The sequence below is a fragment of the Alosa sapidissima genome, chromosome 7 (genome assembly GCF_018492685.1).
Source record: "Alosa sapidissima isolate fAloSap1 chromosome 7, fAloSap1.pri, whole genome shotgun sequence".
NCBI classification, from domain to species: domain Eukaryota; kingdom Metazoa; phylum Chordata; class Actinopteri; order Clupeiformes; family Clupeidae; genus Alosa; species Alosa sapidissima.
Genome location: NC_055963.1, coordinates 21889970 through 21908208, shown reverse-complemented (window position 1 = coordinate 21908208; position 18239 = coordinate 21889970). Strand labels below are relative to the sequence as shown.

The window sequence follows — 18239 nt, the reverse complement described above, 5'->3', positions numbered from 1 at the left end:
ACACCATCACACTGACCAGAAAATTGCGTGACATTACTCCTTTTTGAACATCGCACGATGTAAGTCTATACCTAACTGCAAACTACCAAACCATATCATGTTGCTACACATGCTATTTTCTTCGATAGGAAACAAAATTACACCTGCTTAACATAATTTACTAGCCTAGCCTAATCTTTGAAGTCATACAGACTAAATAGTTCCATCTAGTGGTGTAGGGCAGGCTACACATGTAGAGTTAGCATACTTCAGAAAGCACAGGCTACTTTTCATCAAAGTTAAATAATAATACATGCAAGAAGCAAACAAGCAGAAACATATCTGGTGAAAAATAATCGTCTTTATTATTTAGTAAACAATTTCTTGGTTGTATTCACACTACAAGCAGGCATGGAGAGAAGCCCACAGAGACACATACACTCACTCCAGTTCATAAATATCACCTAAACAGTGTATAAATATTCCTTTCTATTTCCATCTTTTGACATTCATCTGATATTTCTCTTTGCACTCTAAAAATAACAGCTCAAATCCTTCACACATTCATACCCCTTATACACACACGCGTGCACACACACACGCCTATACAGAGATTGTTTGATGGAGTAACATACAGGAAGGAACAAAGGGGATTAAAACACTTTTAAAAAGCTGGAACCTCTATTTACACATTAGTTCATTTGGGACCAATGATACATGCTGTATGCATTAGTGTATTTCACTGATACCCCAACCTACAGTGGCTCAGGTCAGTTTTAAACCTTGACTAAAGGGCATCATTTCATTACTCTGTCACCTACAGACTACTCTGGGCAATATGCTAACATCTTGTCACTTAGTAGAATTCTAGAAAGTATTTCATAGGCTTACAATTTCAAAGACAAAAATATTACAAGCTACAGCTATGATGGAGGCTACAAAAATTCAACATTTGAATGTCACCAGCATAAAAGAACATACATTCAAATATTGTGCTTTCCAAACAAATATTCAACAAGAGGTTTTTGAGGAAAGAGCAACTAAATGGGGGGGGGGGGGGGGGAAATCAGCAACAATCATAAAAGCACTTCCCTCTTACAAATTAGTGGTTTGACTTCACATTGGCCTCTTTGAAAAAAATTAGCTAGTGCCAGGGCTCATCTGACAGAAAACACAACTTCTAAAACATCCCTTTACTTTTACTATTTCCCTATGTGTCTTTGTTGTCGAAGGACGGACAAACTGAGTTGGCTGACGCTTGATTTTTATAAACAGACCTAAAACAAAGGACCAAAAAAAGGAAAGGAAAAGAAAAAAACACTAAAACGAAACACCCATGAGCAATGCGAGGCACTTCAATGATTCTTTAGGTTCGGCGAGACTGTGTGAAGTAGGGCATGGAGGTCTTTTCATGGCCAGGTCTGTTGATCCAGGCCAACTCTCTTTGACCTTTCACCCCTGCCTGGCCTCTGACTTTATGACTCCATCTCATCCTCATCTAAGGCAGGTGGCACGAAACTCTGCACCGCTTCAAAGGTGAGCCCTGTTGGGAAAAGAATACAAAGCAAAAAATGATCACTACCTTCAACAAAGAGAACATTCCAGAAGGAAAGGAAATAACCAGAACTTCTCACCCTGGGGAAAATAACTACAGCAAGTAATTTGAGCTGCACAAAGTTATGGGTGTATCAAGGTAATGTACTTACTGGGATCTCTACATTTGAGTTGTACTAATTCAATAAAATATTGCTGTGAGAATACATTGAGGGAAGGTGTTCTGTGGAATGTTTATCCTTGCCCCCCCCCCCCCTACTGCATTGGTTTTAGACTTGTTACTTTATTTCATTACCCTGTTGTATTTGTTATTATTTCAATTCTAAACAACTACATAAACAAAACACAACAAACTAAGAATCAGGATGCACAGAAACCACATGACAATTTGTTCATCAAAAATGAATTGTAGGTCTAGAACCATGTCCATCATTTCACAACAGGAAACACAGTTACAATGAAAGTAAGTTACTACCCAAGTTAACATTTCCTGTATGTTTCTATGACTCAACTGGCACTAGTGTAACTCCAATGGTTAACATGTTACTAGTTTAGCTGTGCAATGCTGTGTGTTGCTTTGGACAGAAGCATCTGCTTAATGACTTCATGTCTGACAGAGGAGGCTGCAGAGCTAGACTCACGTTTCCACTCGTCAATCTCAAGCTCACGGCTCTCAAAGCTTTGGTCGTACGGCTCTGCCTCAGGTTCATCCTCTGGGTCGTGGTACTGGGCGAAGTACGGGTGGGCTAGTGCCTCGGCCGCCGTTATCCGTTTGTCAGTGTCCAGAACCAGCATCTTCTCCAGCAGATCCACCGCTGCAGTTCAACAGACAAACACACACCATACAGACAACTCATTATACCTTTACAATCATATATTTAACGTATTTATGTACATGTAATTATTATTATTTATATAGTATTGTTATTATTATACTAATAAATGAAATGTATCTGTTTCTTTCTTTGGGACAAACAACTAACGGACTAATACTCATGTATTTACTAAAGTGTGTGATTTTAAATTCATTCACCGCAATCCAGAGTGCTAAAACACAGTTGAACCACAGCCCAATCACCTGACTACATGATCTCGAGTACACTGATCAGCTAAGTGTTAAAGTTTACACCATTTACACCATAGCTAACACTGCATTGCACTGTAAGACATTCAGTAATATCCTGACAGACACCAATAGCTGAGTGGGAGGACGACTTGTTTGCTATTGCTGAAGGCTAGACTCCCTCTTTATACCAGAGGATCTGAGAGCAGGAAGGCACAAGGATTGTTAACTCTTACTTATCTTTTTCTGGTAATTACTGTATTGTAGGATTGGTGCATAAAGCGGATTTACCAGTTCCTTCAATCATTACTGGCAGGCTTCTCTAAGCTTTAACATACCACAGCATAGCAGGAAGCTTATCGCGCTAAACAGGAAGTTTACATTGCTGGGGGACCTCTGAATGTGTTGCTGCTGGTGCAACTATAAACTACAGAGGGTCTGATGCCAAGCTGGCACCCGCATATGTGACTTATGTTCTGACATGCTCAATGGTGTTTTAAGCCCCCTGGAAGACAACGTTGGTGGCTTAAAACACCAAAAGGCTACTGACATCCAGCCCACAACATGTGGTGGTTCTGGCTCTAATCTGGTGCAGGTCTGGGCCAGCAGGGGGCGATGTCTGTGTGGATTAGTTTACGACTGAGTAGAGGTCTAGGGTTTTGCAGTGCTCTTACCCATTGGGTTGGCTCCAATGAAGACATCCGCGAAATTCCTTTTTGGCATCTGTGGTAAGGAGTTGATGTAGTTCCTGGCCTATGAGAGGGGACAGATGGAAGACGTGTAATTGTCACCATCACTGACTTCATATTGAACTTCACTTTTTCTCCTGGTATTGGATTCAATTTGGTGCCATAAAATGGACTAAGACCATTCAAAAACAGAAGAAATTGAACATGAGAGGTATTAAGATGAAGAGATTATCTAGATATAAACCTAGATATGTAACCCTGTTTTTGTATTCAAAATGCTTTAAACATTCTAAATCCTAAGATTTCTCAATAATAAAAAGTACAGGTATCCTAATGCTAAAACATTATGTGTTAAGTGTTAATATTCCCCTTTTAATATATATTGTATATGTATAGACCTAAATTACAGTTGCTATCTAATACCCCTATTCAGTTGCAAGGCAACTTGCAATTTAAATACCCTGTGGCTACATCACAACATTATCTCCATTAGCTTTGCTCCTGGGACTGCCTAAGTGCTTATGAGCCACTGCACTGCATAGCGCCGCACATTGTAATGGCTGGTTATTAATGCAACACTTCTGCATTAATGCAGCAAAACGGACAACAAGCAAGCAATCTGAGCAGACAAATATTTGTGTTGGCAGCGACACGTGCGTCTTCTATTACAAGCAATTAACATAGTCATAGGCGCAGACAAGAGGGGAAATGAGAGAGAAAACAAGTGAAAGACAAAGAGAGGGAGAGAGAGTGAGTGAGTGAGTGAGTGATCAACCAGGTTAAAGAACAGACCCCAGACCAAAACAAAAGTCCAGAATTGCTTATTCTTGCCTCCTTAAACACCTTTTCATTTTTTTAAGTGAATATAACTCAAACCAACAGATGGGAAAAGGCAATAAATAACTTTACAGACATGTGTGTGTATGCATGCATGTTCGTTTGTGTGTGTGTGTGTGTGTGTCTATGTCTATGCATGTGTCTGGTAGTGTGTGCGCATGTGCATGTGTGTATGTGCGTTTGTGTGTACGGGCCTGAGTGTGTATGTGTGTTTGTGTGTCCAGGCCTGCGTGTATGCATGCATGTCCGTTTGTGTGTGTCAGTATGCATGCATGCATGTATGTATGTATGTATGTGTGTGTGTGTGTGTGTGTGTGTGTGTGTGTCCGGGCCTGAGCGTGTGTCCTCACCTCATGACTAGGCATCCTATTTATTAATGAGGCGGGGGGTGTCCCAGTCAGCCTCATAATCTGCTGAAGCTGGTTTATGTCTTTGAGGCCCAGGTCAAGGGGGTCAACAACACAACACAAGCATTGACTCTCCAACACACACACACCTGCTCATTGTCAGTCATTTACAGAGGGGGCATCTTTGCAGTTTGGACAGGAATAGGAGCAGGGGATTTGGCTGGGGGGGGGGGGGGGGGGGTCTGAGAAAAGGTAAAGCATGCAAATCACAAGCAGAGTGGCACAAAAGGACACAGATTATTGTTGGCCAAATCTGAGGACAAAGTCCATTAGCAAACCATTGAGTTTCATTTTAGCCATTTGCTTCGATTCTGTGGCAGGAAGGACACAGAGACGATGACACGTCAGGCAAAGCAAGCTGCAAGAAAATGGTGTGTGTTATTGTTAGTGCACACACAAACACACACACACAGCTCCAGGGCGGCAAAAAGAAAACGAGTCAACTCTGGAGGCGGCGAGCGAGCAGTGGCACTCACAGACTCGGAGGAGATTTTCATCAACAGCTCAGGCCCCGGGGTTCCCACCAGCAGCATAATGAGTTTCAACTGATCAATATCTACTGACGACTCAAGGAAAAAACAAACAGCAGCTGTTGCCGTTGCCATTGCCGACTCCTGTCAATCAAAACACACACAACATGGCCGCTCACGGCATGTGTGGCCTTGGTGTGACTAGGAACAATATAAATATATATTTAAAAAAAAACAAACAAAAAAAACACACCAAACCAGGAGGTTCAGTGAAATGTCATCAGCTGTGTCACCCATTTATACAGGAGACACGCCATCTGCCTTTCAAAGGAAAATGAAGTAAGTTGTGACAGCCATTCTTCCAGGGAAAAGCACAGCCATGCAGGGCACCTTCTGTCAGTTCAACAGGGAGGATTGCAGTATGGTGCATTCTGGGAAAGCACAGGCAAGCAAACAGGCAGCTGTGAGTGACGGTGAAATATGGCCAGGGCTTAACATGCTTTAAGCCTGCAGGAGAAAAAAATGTGTTCAGAGGTGCCCGTCAGGTGAGCTGGAGCACGGGGGTGGGGGGGCAGGTTTGGTGTTGACGTTGGGATCAGAGTGACAGGAAAGCACATAGCTGAGAAGTTTCCTAAACAACAAGTTAACAGACTGGTGATGTTACAGACCGCAGACAGCTGGATTTGCTATTAGGAGAAGGAAGAAAGATCACAGGCTGTGATAGGGTGCCATTTTATATAAGTGGCCAAGCCTTATTAATTCAGTTAATCAGAGCATATACAAGATTGTTATCAGTGAACAAAACGTCTACTATATCATCAGCCACATCACACCAGGAAGTGAAAACACTACATTAGAAGGGTCCACTGGGAGGGAAGGAGAGAGGGAGAAAGAAAGAGAGAAAGACAGAGAGGGGGGCATGTTGCACAACCCGTTACTAAGTGAAATGCATGGATCACATTTCCTTTGAAGTCCTGCTAGATGAGGGAGCAGAGGGGGAAAAAAACGCTTTGTGTGTGAATGACAACAGTTGTTTTATATATGAGCACTGATCACCACAACGAATAAACAAACAGGGTAAAGGGCTGTGGGCTGTCTACTCCAGTGAGGGAGCAGGGGAACATTGAGAGTCTAAAGGATACGGTCAGTGCCCGGGAATAAGGTCCTCCCAGTCAGCAGCTCGGCCATGATGCATCCCACCGACCAAATATCCACTATGATGTAGAGGATTCCACATAAACACAGAGACATGAAAGTACAACAATGGAATTGTAAGAGTTACGTTTACAGATGTATAAATTATGCACAAATAAATATATGCAGGTGTAACCCAATGAATTGCCACTTCCCAGTATGATGCGCAATAATTCCCTGGCGGTGGCAATTCATTGGGTTACACAGGTATGATTCTACAGTGGCCTCAAGGCAGAACCAGTTGTACCCGTCATGTTGTAGTGCATCCAGTTGAGCATGATTTCAGGTGCCCTGTACCAGCGCGTCGCCACATAGCCAGTCATCTCATCATCTGTGTGTCGGGCCAGGCCGAAGTCCAAGATCTAAGAGGATGGCAACGGAATGAAGGAATGAACACACAGGTAAACAAAACAAAAGGAAGAAACAAAGAGCGTGAGAGGAAGTGGTTCCACCCACGGCCCTGTCAGTAACCTGTAAAATCACTAGGATTATGTCAGTCAGACATGTACTGTAGTTCTCTAGACTGGTTTCAAAAGGTGTGCGTGTGTGCATGTGTGCGTTTCTCACTGTTTGGGTCTTTACAGTTTCGCTTTGCCATCAGCTGAGCACCTACAGCATAGTTAGGACACTGCACCACCACTTCACTCACCTTCAACTCACAGTCCTCATTCACAGCCAGATTACTGGGCTTCAGGTCCTACAGAAGGGAAGGGAAGAGGAGGGAGGGAGAGAGGGAGAGAGAAAGAGAGAAGAAGGGAGAGAGAGAGAGAGAGAGGAACAAGAGAGAGCAAGAGACAGAGATTGAAGATGACATACTTTTATTAGAAAATCTCACTTCCCACTTTAATGTTACAGCAAGTGCATCAGTTCATGATCATGCCACATAACTAGATCTGATAAGTTAGTTACTCACCCTGTGAATGATGTCTGCCGAGTGGATGTACTGTAAAAGACAAAACAGTGATGAGACACACAGTCAACATTTACATGAGATAAATCCAACACTCCTCATTAATGAGGCACTGAGAGTCCTGAACAAATATCATGCTATGTCCTAGGGAAGCACATGGTCGCTTAACTGCATGTTTATTAAAAGTAGTCATACAGGAACTCAATATAAGTTATCAACAATGTCTGGAAGAGTATATTGGAAGCACTGAATCCCATGCTACGGTGGAGAGGATTATAAATAGCCTCAACACTGATGTGCAGTACTGGTCTGTGGGGTTAGGTTTCACGTGTTACGCATGTTGGCTTTTAGAGGATGCCTAACGTGCTGCAGCCTTTGGGTGGTTTGAGGAGAGTCTGGTCACCTTAAGGCCGCGGAGGATCTGGTAGATGAGGAACTGCACGTGGTCATCAGTCAGCTTCTGGCACTTGACGATGTTGTTGAGGTCGGCGCCCATCAGGTGGGTCACCAGGTAACTGCGCAGAGAGGAAGGGAAGTCAGAGAGGAAGTGAGATGTGAGATGATTCTGCTTCCTTTTTTGACACCCACTTCGGCAACAACAACAGAGGCATGTAGTGCACATTTATTTCTTAGCGTCTTGGTATGGTATGTTCTGTTAATGGTTTGGTGTGATACAGCATCACAGGATGGAAGTTCCTTAACAACAAATACACAAATGGCTGTTACATAACATATTTCTTCTGATGCAAGTATATGGAGTTCACCAGAGGAAATGCCCGATTAAGGGAGATGTCCTAGTTTCCCTTTTTCTGTCTAATACAGCGCTTCCCACACAGTCGAAGTTGACTCTCGGAGAGCTCCACCGTATGTTATTATAAACTCCCACGGGGTCACTTTACGCCTTCAAACGCACAGGGGTCGCTTTCAGGGGCCGCCTGTGAACTGCACTGTGTGTTTCTATGGGCCTGAGACGGGGGTGGGGTGGTTGGATAACCGTGGGCGGGTTTCCTGTCGGCGAGCGATGCGCAATGACTAAGCGATGGGAGCCTCGTCTCCCAGGCCACACGCCCCCGCAGAAGGGGCCCTCACGGGCCGGCAGGCGGACAGGCATGGCAGCCAGGAAACACAGAGAACAACAACGGCTCCACTCTCACTCTCTGGGAGTTTTCCATCTCGCAGGCTCACAAGCAGAGTCTCCACGAGGCCAGCACAGCTCAGCAGCTACTCCTCTCCATAACTCTCCCTCTTCTCAGTGACTCCTCTTGTTTAAAATATGCTCGTGCTCCTCCTGCTGCTGCTGCTGCTGACGCACATAAGTCGTCCCAGGCTGGGTAGCAGAGCACTCAGAAAACAAAGAGCAGCTCTGCTCCTCAATCAGATGCGTGCTGGTACTCAGCCTCAGCAGCAGTCAGGAAACACAGCAAATAATGGACTGCTCCACACTCCACTGTCAGCCCTCTCCTAAGCTACACACGCTACTGGAGCCGTTGCAGATGACTATTCACAGGCTGTGCCCAAGTGCCAACGATGACACCTTCACCATGATCAACAAATAACAACAAACCCTGCTCCTGATCTCATCCTCATTCTGACTTTTGGCGAATTGGTCGATTCCTCTACCTTCTGCTGATGCTGCTGTAGACACTTTCCTAATAGTGACCTATTAGGAAACACTGTGAATTATGTCAAATATGTGCAATCCAGCTCAACTGGACACTCTTAAATTCCCTCTGTCCTCCCCCGGTCCTGAGTGTCCACTTTAGCCGCTGCTGTTTTTATAGAAATTGTCGCAAAGTTAAGAATCTCCATTTGAGTCTCCTCTTGATAATACCCTAAAACAGTGGTTTTCAAAGTGGGGGCCGCGAGGGTGTGCCAGGGGAGCCTCAGCAAGTTGGAAGGAAAAATAAAAGCAACAAATAAATACATTTGAAAAATGTAAAACATACCTATTACTATGAGGGTTGTTATACAATGCCATTATAATAATGTGAGGCATATCTTAACATTATATTTCCCATGATAATGACTGGGAATAATAGTAGAGTGATAGCTCTCATATAGCAGAAAGCCCCAAATACAATTTTTACACACTGTATGCTCCATCACGAAGTGCTTGTGGCTAAAATAATTATTAGGATTATCTTAATGTATTTTTACATTTGCCGTAGTATTGTTGATGGGCTCAATAACACATCAAGGGGGTCCTTGACCAGAACCTAGTGGTATTTGGGGTGCCTTGTCGTGGAAAAGTTTGGGAACCCCTGCCCTAAAAGACAACACGTTAGGCAAAGCTCATCCAAAACATCTTTCACAGAACATCCACCCAGTGCTGGAAAATACCTCACTGAATTACGTCAATAATAAGATTGGTCTTTAAATGTTCCATCACCGCAACCTCTCCCATGCCTTTGTGAGATTTCAGCAGAAAGTTGAAACTACATTTAATTAGTCAAGATGCAGGTGGTGCCGAATCTTATACTGAGCAATTGGCAGGCCTGTTGGTTAAGCAGATTTTCTGTTTTGAATGTTTTCTAATAATCTATCTCTAACAGGATATATGCCTACACAGACAAGTGCGACATGCTGCAACAGAACCCAGCCTACGTCTGCTGCCAGTACAAACATCGCAAACTTCTATGTGTCAATAGCTCTCCTCTATCTCTGGCCAGCTTTCTCCTTCACCACCTCTCAAGCATTCAACACTGCAACAGGGGTTGCACACACTGCAGCCCTGCTGCCTCAATGTTGACTTAAAGCAGAACTAACAATGTTTTCTAATCATAGTGCTGCAGGCCTTTCATGGCCCTGCTGGGTGGGGTATGCATGCACTAGCTACTTTGGAAAACACTGGCTAGCACAAAGCCAAAGTCTTAACTGGGCCAGGCATCACATCTGCTATTTGTCCTTGCAGTAAACACACATGCCATAATATCCAAAACCATAACACACTACTGCCACCTGCACACACACACACACACATATAACAAACCACACACACACACACACACACACAGTCTCATAGTGGGACTGGAAAATCTAGGTATTTTTAGGGAGATCCCTTCTGGTTTCAATTCGCCCACCCCTCCCCTCACTGCTCCGCTCTCTGGCAACCCTCCCACTGTTTATCTGGTTCCTGCTCTGAGGAGGAGGCACAACTGGGGAAGAGAAAGAGACGAGGACTAGAAGAGAGATAGATACAGAAAGGGTGAGAAAAGAAGAAAAAAAAGAGGCGGCCCCGGATGCACTTTGCAGAGAGAGAAGGTGACATATGAGCGTGCAGAGAGAAGGGAAGGGAGAAGAAACTGAGAACCAGAGAGAAAAACAGACAGTAAGAGTGCGAGGGTGTGAGAGAGAGAGAGAGAGAGAGAGAAAAAAAGAGAAAGAATGAGAGAGAGACAGAAAGAGAAAGAAAGAAAAAAAGAGAGAAAAAAGGAAATAGATAAAGAGCTAGGGTGCCCATTGCAGCTTCCACTACCACCTCCCTCTCCTCCTCCTGCTCCTCTCTGTGTGAGTCATACTGTATTTCTGGAAGCAGCGGAGACCATGTGGCCATTGACTTTCTAATGAGACACAGCACTCAAAAAATCCTCCATAGAAATGCATGGGGCATAGTAATGGCAATATGGCAGTTGTCACATATCCTGCCCCTTCCGCGGCTAAAACTAGACATGTGAATACATCGTGCCAATCATGTGGCGTGTTGTAAATACATCGTACCAATCATGTGTTGTGATCTCGCCACTGGAGCAAGGTTGGTGTTGTGAAGCCTTGCGCACACTCAGTTCTGCCCAAAATAGATGGAGGGACTTGCCTAAAAGGACTTTGATGTGGCTCAGAATCAGCCTTACGAGCCCCCACCTGCCCCTCTTCTCCCTCTCCTGCTCTCTTTGGATGCAACGTCACAGGAAAGCCCCCTCTCTTCCTAGTCAGTGGTCTTTCCTTTATCCATACCCCTTTCCACCTCTCAGTCTCTCTCTCGACTAGACCCACCCCTCTGGCCAAACCAAACTCGTACCCCAGGATTCCGCCTCCCTCCTACACTCTCCTTAGATCATATGAATGCCCCCTTGTCTTGTCAGTAGTAATCTTAACCCATATCCTATTCCAAGTTTCTTCTCCCCTCCCCCCATTTTAACAGTCTTTCTTTAGGTTACGGCTCATAGAAATGCCTCCTTATCTGGCCAGTGGAGTTTCCCCAGGTCCCCGATGGCACAATGTGTCTGTCTGTCTGTCTGTCTGTCTCTCTCTCTCTCTCTGTCTGTCTGTCTCTATGTCTCTAGGTATGAAGCTTGTAGAATGAACTCTCACCATCCTCTCACAGGGATTATGGAGCCCGCCTACATTCCTTTGGACATAGTTGCATGGTGCGGCATGCTGGCTGGACGCGAATGTGGAAACTGGAGCTCATGTTCTGGGGTGGAGGCAGAGCTGGTAGGTGGGTGCAGGACAGGAGGGAGCCTGTTGGTGTGTTTATTAGCTAGTGGAGCAGTGGATGCCACTCTGCCCCCCTCTCTTTCACTACCAGAGGAAAAACATGGCATGTTGGCACCCTGTGCACATTGCTCGCCATTCAGCGTTCTAGCACAGGAGCACCCAGGGGCATGACCTCAGGTGACTGACTTGTGCCATGTTTAGTGTAGGTCAGAGTTCAAAGTGCAGGGTTTCAAACAAGGAAAATGGCTGGGAATGACCTTCTCGAAGTCGCTATAATTATCTATTAAAATCAAATCGCAAACGGCCTTGCCCACAACTGAATTCTGGGAAATTAACCAGTACGGAGACTGAGTATGACCGCTTTTGTCAGTATGGAACAGAGAGAGCAAGGCATTCTGGCCAAGGTCATCCAAACCACTGCAGCAGCAGCAGAGGCAGCAGGATGCAGTAGTGAGCGACCAAACTGAAACCATCCCGCTCACTTCACCTGAAAGGGGAGGAGGGGAATCAAAAGCCACAAGCTTCAGTTTATCTGGAAACAGGACAGGATATTTTGCAGTGAAAGAAATCTTTCACTGCAAAATAACTTGCTAAGTGGTAAAGAGTGAATAATATAGTGAATCTAGTGGGGAAAAAACAACTATTATTTGTGATTCTCTTGAAATATTAAACATTTCATGAAATATTGATAATTTCCTCTGACATAATGCTAAAATTATGTACATAAAAATGTCAACAATTTGTTTTCTTTCTTTTCCTGAAGAAGTTACAAGTTTTATTTTTTCACTTTATTTATCCTTAGAAAAGGACATTTAGTGTGCAGCAGGATGTCTAACACATTCACAGAAAAGCACCACCAGAGGGGTATTTCACAAAGGCAGAATTAAGACATCCAAGATAAATAATAAAGCGAGGTTTGACATAGTTGTCTGGTCATCCTAGCTCAACTCGTTTCACTAATGCCAATCCAGGATGAGTAGGAGCGACTATGTCAAGCCAGGTGTAAGTAATTCAGGATGTGTGCACGTTCTCGTTTCTGCTCCAAAGTGCCCACGGTTGGAATAAAAAAGATGCGGAAAATAGCGTCATTCACACAAAGTGAACAACCGCTATTGATAGACTAACAATGAAGTAAAGTTATCCTTTTTGGAATGGGGAATCATGGCTATTTCTGTAAAACAGCAGAAGTAGGCGTGGTAGACCAACTGAATGCAAATTTACGTATGCACCCACGTGTGAGTGTTTCCTTGTCTCGGCACGCAACATCAAGAAAGCGCTTGCCACTGCAAAGATGCACATATATGATATACCTTAATATTATTAGTTGAAAATACCTTCGAAAACTTGCCCCTCCACTTCCAATCAACTACAGTAGGCTATTCATCAAACGTCTATCAATAAAATAAGCAAACAATGAGTACCTAGGCCTATGTTAATAATTATAAGGCTATCACAATTAAAATAATAACCATATGGTAGTAGGCAGTCAATCTGTTTTGTTTTGCGAACAAATACATTTAGCAAATAGTTTATAAATGGAATAAAGGTCCTTAAAAATTAGCACGGAGGTCTGATGTGAATGACAGCTAGCTGAACCAATAAGACAACATAATTACCATTAGAATAAACTTAGCTTGACTGTTAGCCTGGTCGGGACCAGGCTAGGTGCAGAGAATAAATGCCCATGGTAACTTATGTGCCATCTCTTTTGTGAAACCAAGTCAAGGCTAAATTCATCCAGGATAACCTAAAAATCCCAGCTTAATCCCTTATCTAGGTTTTGTGAAATACCCCTCAGATGCCAACAACATTGTAAACACAACACAGGACACACATCAATGGAGACACTCCTTCCCCCAACACCAATGACAGGATCCAATTGGACAGTACACAGGTAAATCTGTCATAATGAACACAGACAGGAATAAATAAATAATCACATACTGTATAAAAGATTCAAGAGATGTCAGTCAAGTGAATTCAGGTTCCTAATAGCCACAGGAATAAAATAATCCCTGGCATGTCTAGTTCTTAACATAGGTAGTATAAAACAGCGACCTAAGGGGAGCAGATTACACTCCCCAAAAAGTGGGTGATCAGGGCAGTTTAAAATTTAGTCAGCCTTACCCCTGACCCGTTTATCATATATATGTTGCAGCTGTGATAGCTGTACCCCAATCACCTTAGATGCTACGTTTACAAGCTTTGTTAACTTATGCTTGCTGCACATTCAACGATGTTGCAGGCAGCATAACAACAATGTCCAGACCCTTTCACGTCTGTCACATGTGCTCAGGGTGAACTTGCTCTCATCTGTGAAAAGCACAGGGCGCCATTGGTGGACCTGCCAATTTTGTATTCTATGGCAAATGGCAATTGAGCACCACAGTGCTGGGCAGTGAGCACAGATCCCTCTAGAGGCCATCAGGCCACCCTCATGAAGTCTGTTTCTGACAGTGAGGTCAGATATTCACACCAGCGGCCTGCTGGAGGTCATTGTGTAGGGCTCTGGCAGGGCTCCTACTGTTCCTCCTTGCACAAAGGAGCAGATACTGGTCCTGCTGCTGGGTAAAGGATCTTCTACCACACTGCCCAGCTCTCTTAGAGCAACTGCCTGTCTCCAGGAATCTTCTTTTGAGACTGCGCTGGGAGACACAGAAGTCCTGGCAATGGAATGTATTGGTGTGCCATTCTGGAGGAGTTGGACTACCTGTGCAACCTTTGTAGGCTCCAGGTACTGGCTTATGCTACCAGTAGTGACACTGACCCTACCCAAATGCGAAACTTGTGAAAATTCACTCAAGAAGGATAAAGATGGAAAAATGATCAGTTGCCACCACCTGTAAAACCATTCCTGTTTTGGGGGTCGTCTCATTGTTGCCCCTCTAGTGCACCTGTTGTTAACTTTGATTACACCAAAGCAGGTGAAACTGATTCACAACCACCTCTGTTACGTAAGTGGCAAGACCAATAGCTTACAAGTTTGATAGACTTGATGCTATACTCCTATGAAAAAGTGTTCCCTTATTTATTTTGAGCAGTGTATTTATATTCATCTACGATCTGCTTCTGTCAAGTACATATCAACACAAACACTTTTTGATTAGGGGAGAAGTAGCTTTCATCTGTGCTGAGTGTAGGGCTTGTGGTCTTCACACCTTAGATCCACCAACAGACAAGCAAACATCAACGCATCTTCACAGAGGCTTGGTGTCACCGATGTTTGTATGAATGTACTTTCCACTCAAACATGCACACCTAAGTAGGGTCACAAATTACCGCTGCTTCATAGCAATAGGCTCTGTTCTCTAGTGCAAAGCATCTCTTCACACAACCTTGTGCTTCAGATGTTTTTGTTGTGGCTTTGAGAGACAAAGAGACAGCACAAGAATGAGAGAGAGAATGTATGTATGTGTGTGTGTGTGTGTGTGTGTGTGTGTGTGTGTGAGTGAGTGATGGAGATAAAGTTCCCAGCCACTCACAGATCATTGAAGTCATCCACATTGGTGTCAGGGGTGAAGACATCCAGCAAACCAATCACCTGGAAAAAAGAGAGCAGAAGAGTTCATTTGGACACTGATAATGTCTCAGTCTGGGCATGTCCAGCCCAGAGATCAATTTAGAGCAGACAGGCTAAGAGGACATGGAGTAGTAGAGGAACAGAGCCAGTGGAACAGGAACAAATGGAAGTATGAAAGTTATGTGGTCTAACTCACTGAAAGACATTGGGGGGGGGGGCTTCAGCCAGTCACAACAATAATACAAGAATGTCAATGAAGCTTTCAATTTTATTTTGGGCGTGCGAGAAAGAAAAGAACAGAAAGAAAAATGGAAAAGAGAGAGAGAGAAATGCAGCAAGTGACAGGAAAGAAAGACAGACAGACAGAAAGGAAGAGACAACAAGAGAAAGCAAAACCTACGTTTTCATGTTTCATGTGTTTGAGCAGCCGCAGCTCCCTGTATGTGCGTTTGGCGTGGATGATAGACTGGAAGGGTCGAGAGAGCTTCTTCACAGCAACCATCAGCATTGTATTCTCATCATACGCAGAACTGCAAGACACATGGGCATCCTGTTCATCAACTACCATGCACATTCAAGTGTATCCCTGAAAGTATTATAGAATTGAGAAGTTCACATAGGAAAATATGAAACAATCTCTGATGGTAACGCAATGTTTTAATGTCACTAGTGTCAAGGGTTACATTTCCAGGAAGCAAAACTAGGCTAATGCAAGATGGGAATGTCCTGAATCACATTCACTTAAACTGCAACACATCAATAGACTAATCTCTGCAAACCACCAGGACACACACACACACACACACACACACACACACACACACACACACACACACACACCACTGAAAGAGGGAAGTTGCACAAGAACAAAACAGGAAATAACAGTAAGCTTTTAAATTGTTACACCTTATTTTACACCCTCACTGTTCAAGTTACACCTCATTGCGATCTGGCCTTCTCTCTAGCCAGTGTGCCTCTTCATTTCTGCTGCCCTCTCATGTGTCAACATTCACAGCATTAGGACACTCATCCTGATGTGTCAACTTTTAAGTCATGAAGGTGCAACACATTGAACTAGTAGTGATGGAAACCCTGCTTAAACTTAGACCCTGCATCTGATGATGTCGACTGTGTGAAACAAAAACACACCTATGATTCGGGACAAAAATCTGGGCATCGGTCAGATGTGATTGGTTAATGATGTGTGGACAAGAACACAGTGACCCTAACATATCAGGAACAGTTTACATTAAAATGTTTAGCGGATGCTTTTATCCAGAACCAACGTACAACATAGAATGGCAATAAATATTACATCAGCATTAAAAGTAACAGTGTAACAGCACCAGTTTAGGAGAGACATCTAGTGAGACATCACTAGAAAAATCTGGTCTAAGATCAAACCGTAAAATGAGACAGCCAGGTGATATTGTAGGCAGCACAGCTCCATTATATGATCTTGGTTACCTGGTTGCCTAGCACTTTGTTGATTCAACTCTGCACTAGCACACAAAATACACTAGTGGCATATGGAGGAGCACCCTGAACGACCCTGATATTCAAACAGCCCTATTCCTCTAATTAAGTAGATAAAATTCACCCCTGCATGTCTGATCTGCAAATATGGCATTGTGTCCACCCACTGTGTGCATTAAAAAAGTACCTCAAATTGACTAGGTTCGCCGATATTTGTCGTATTAGGCCTAATAATGCGTAACGTTCATGTGTCTGGCACTTTCTAGCTGTTTTGCAAAAATGGCACTGCACGCACGTTGTCCTATCTATCCAGTGCAGGCATTTCATGAAGAGCCACAAACAACACTGAGAACGTGTGTGAAGATCTTGTGACGTAAAGCTCTACATAACATCACTGACTCTCACACATACACTGAGCCAGGCATAAACAAGTGAATCTTGTAAATAGGTTAAGAGGGCTGCGACGCTAACAAGTGGTTTCGAGGGGGACCACAACAGTGAATCATGACCTAGTAGCGCTATGAGTCACTCCAGACAAGGAGCGGAATGACATCACTGGACGTACAGGAACAGATGTCCCACACACATCCAGAGTTCCTTAAAAATACGCACGATGTTGCGTCACAGCTATGTCCTTGAGGCTTTCGCATGTTCAATAAAGTCACTAATGATATCCGTACTGTTTAGTAAAATATCCCTTTAAAAGTTGATTGGACAATGCATCCGTGCATTTCATGGGCGTCCACGTCAAGTGTGGTAACGTTATGCTCCATTATTCGAGTATCCGATTATGAACAGGAAATGGGGAATATGCTTGGCTTGGTCGGCTAAATACAAAAGGTGCTTTGCATGTTATTTCGTTTACCCATCATATTAAGGCAATCCAAAATTGCACAAACTCCACCTCCAGACAGTCTAAACGTTAGCCGACTAGCCGCTGTTGAAAACTTGTGGGTAAGTAGCTGGCCAACATGCCATGTTAACCAAATAAGTCTTAAATTACTGCTTTCCCAAACTACGTTCACTTTCGGTAAATTAACGAATTTAACTGCTGTGGCATCATGATGACCGACCATTTCTGTCAAATAAAGTTAAAGCCCATGCTAGCTGGCAAGTGAAGCCATGATTACTCAGTCCTATCACATTAGCACATATGCTAACGTGTGGCGAGGTCTGAATGAATGAGGCAATCTCGCATAGCGCAAACAAAGACAAACAGTAGTATTTACCATACTGATCCATATGCACCAGAACCAACTGGGGTCAACTTCTGGTATCGGCATGGAACCTCCCAGACAGTCTTGTTAAGTTCTTGTCGATAGAACGAGGGACTTTCTGGCTGCGACATTCCTGCAGAGAAAACCACTGGCGAGTAGGTAGTAACTTCTCCTTTTCCTGGATCGGCTGTGCAGGCTAACCAGCTAACTTCGATGGTAACTTCTTGCAACCGAGGCAAAGAGTATGCGTCGAATGTATCCTCAATGTGGCGAATTAATGTTCAATCTTCAATTGTTTATAACAAATGCATGCCTGGAAAAGGCGATTATAGTCAACCCGTACGATATAAGGCAAGGCCAATGAACATGATTCAGGATTCAAACACTGTCCCGTTCGTCTCTCCCTTTCGCCTGCGCAACTTTGCTACACAAGCAAATCTTTCGGTTTTGTCACTTCCCGAAGGCGCCCTCCGAATCCACAAACTCTCG

At 43.8% G+C, this 18239-nt stretch overlaps 1 protein-coding gene across 2 annotated transcripts; it reads right to left on the bottom strand.

Moving 5' to 3' along the window:
- Positions 1 to 322: 322 nt before the first annotated feature.
- Positions 323 to 18196, bottom strand: mapk14a (mitogen-activated protein kinase 14a). Of its 2 annotated transcripts, none has more exons than XM_042099174.1 (12): positions 17763 to 18196; positions 15458 to 15587; positions 15020 to 15078; positions 7507 to 7618; positions 7107 to 7136; positions 6843 to 6890; positions 6441 to 6555; positions 6142 to 6213; positions 5006 to 5085; positions 3271 to 3349; positions 2175 to 2348; positions 323 to 1522 (listed from the first exon to the last, which is right to left on the bottom strand). In XM_042099174.1, the coding sequence occupies exons 1-12, from the start codon at positions 17879 to 17881 to the stop codon at positions 1455 to 1457; spliced, it is 1086 nt and encodes a 361-aa protein (XP_041955108.1). In that variant the 5' UTR covers positions 17882 to 18196; the 3' UTR covers positions 323 to 1454. The 2 variants fall into 2 exon arrangements, with proteins under 2 accessions (XP_041955108.1, XP_041955107.1); XM_042099173.1 differs by lacking the exon at positions 5006 to 5085 and adding an exon at positions 4473 to 4552.
- Between the last annotated feature and the right edge of the window lie 43 nt (positions 18197 to 18239).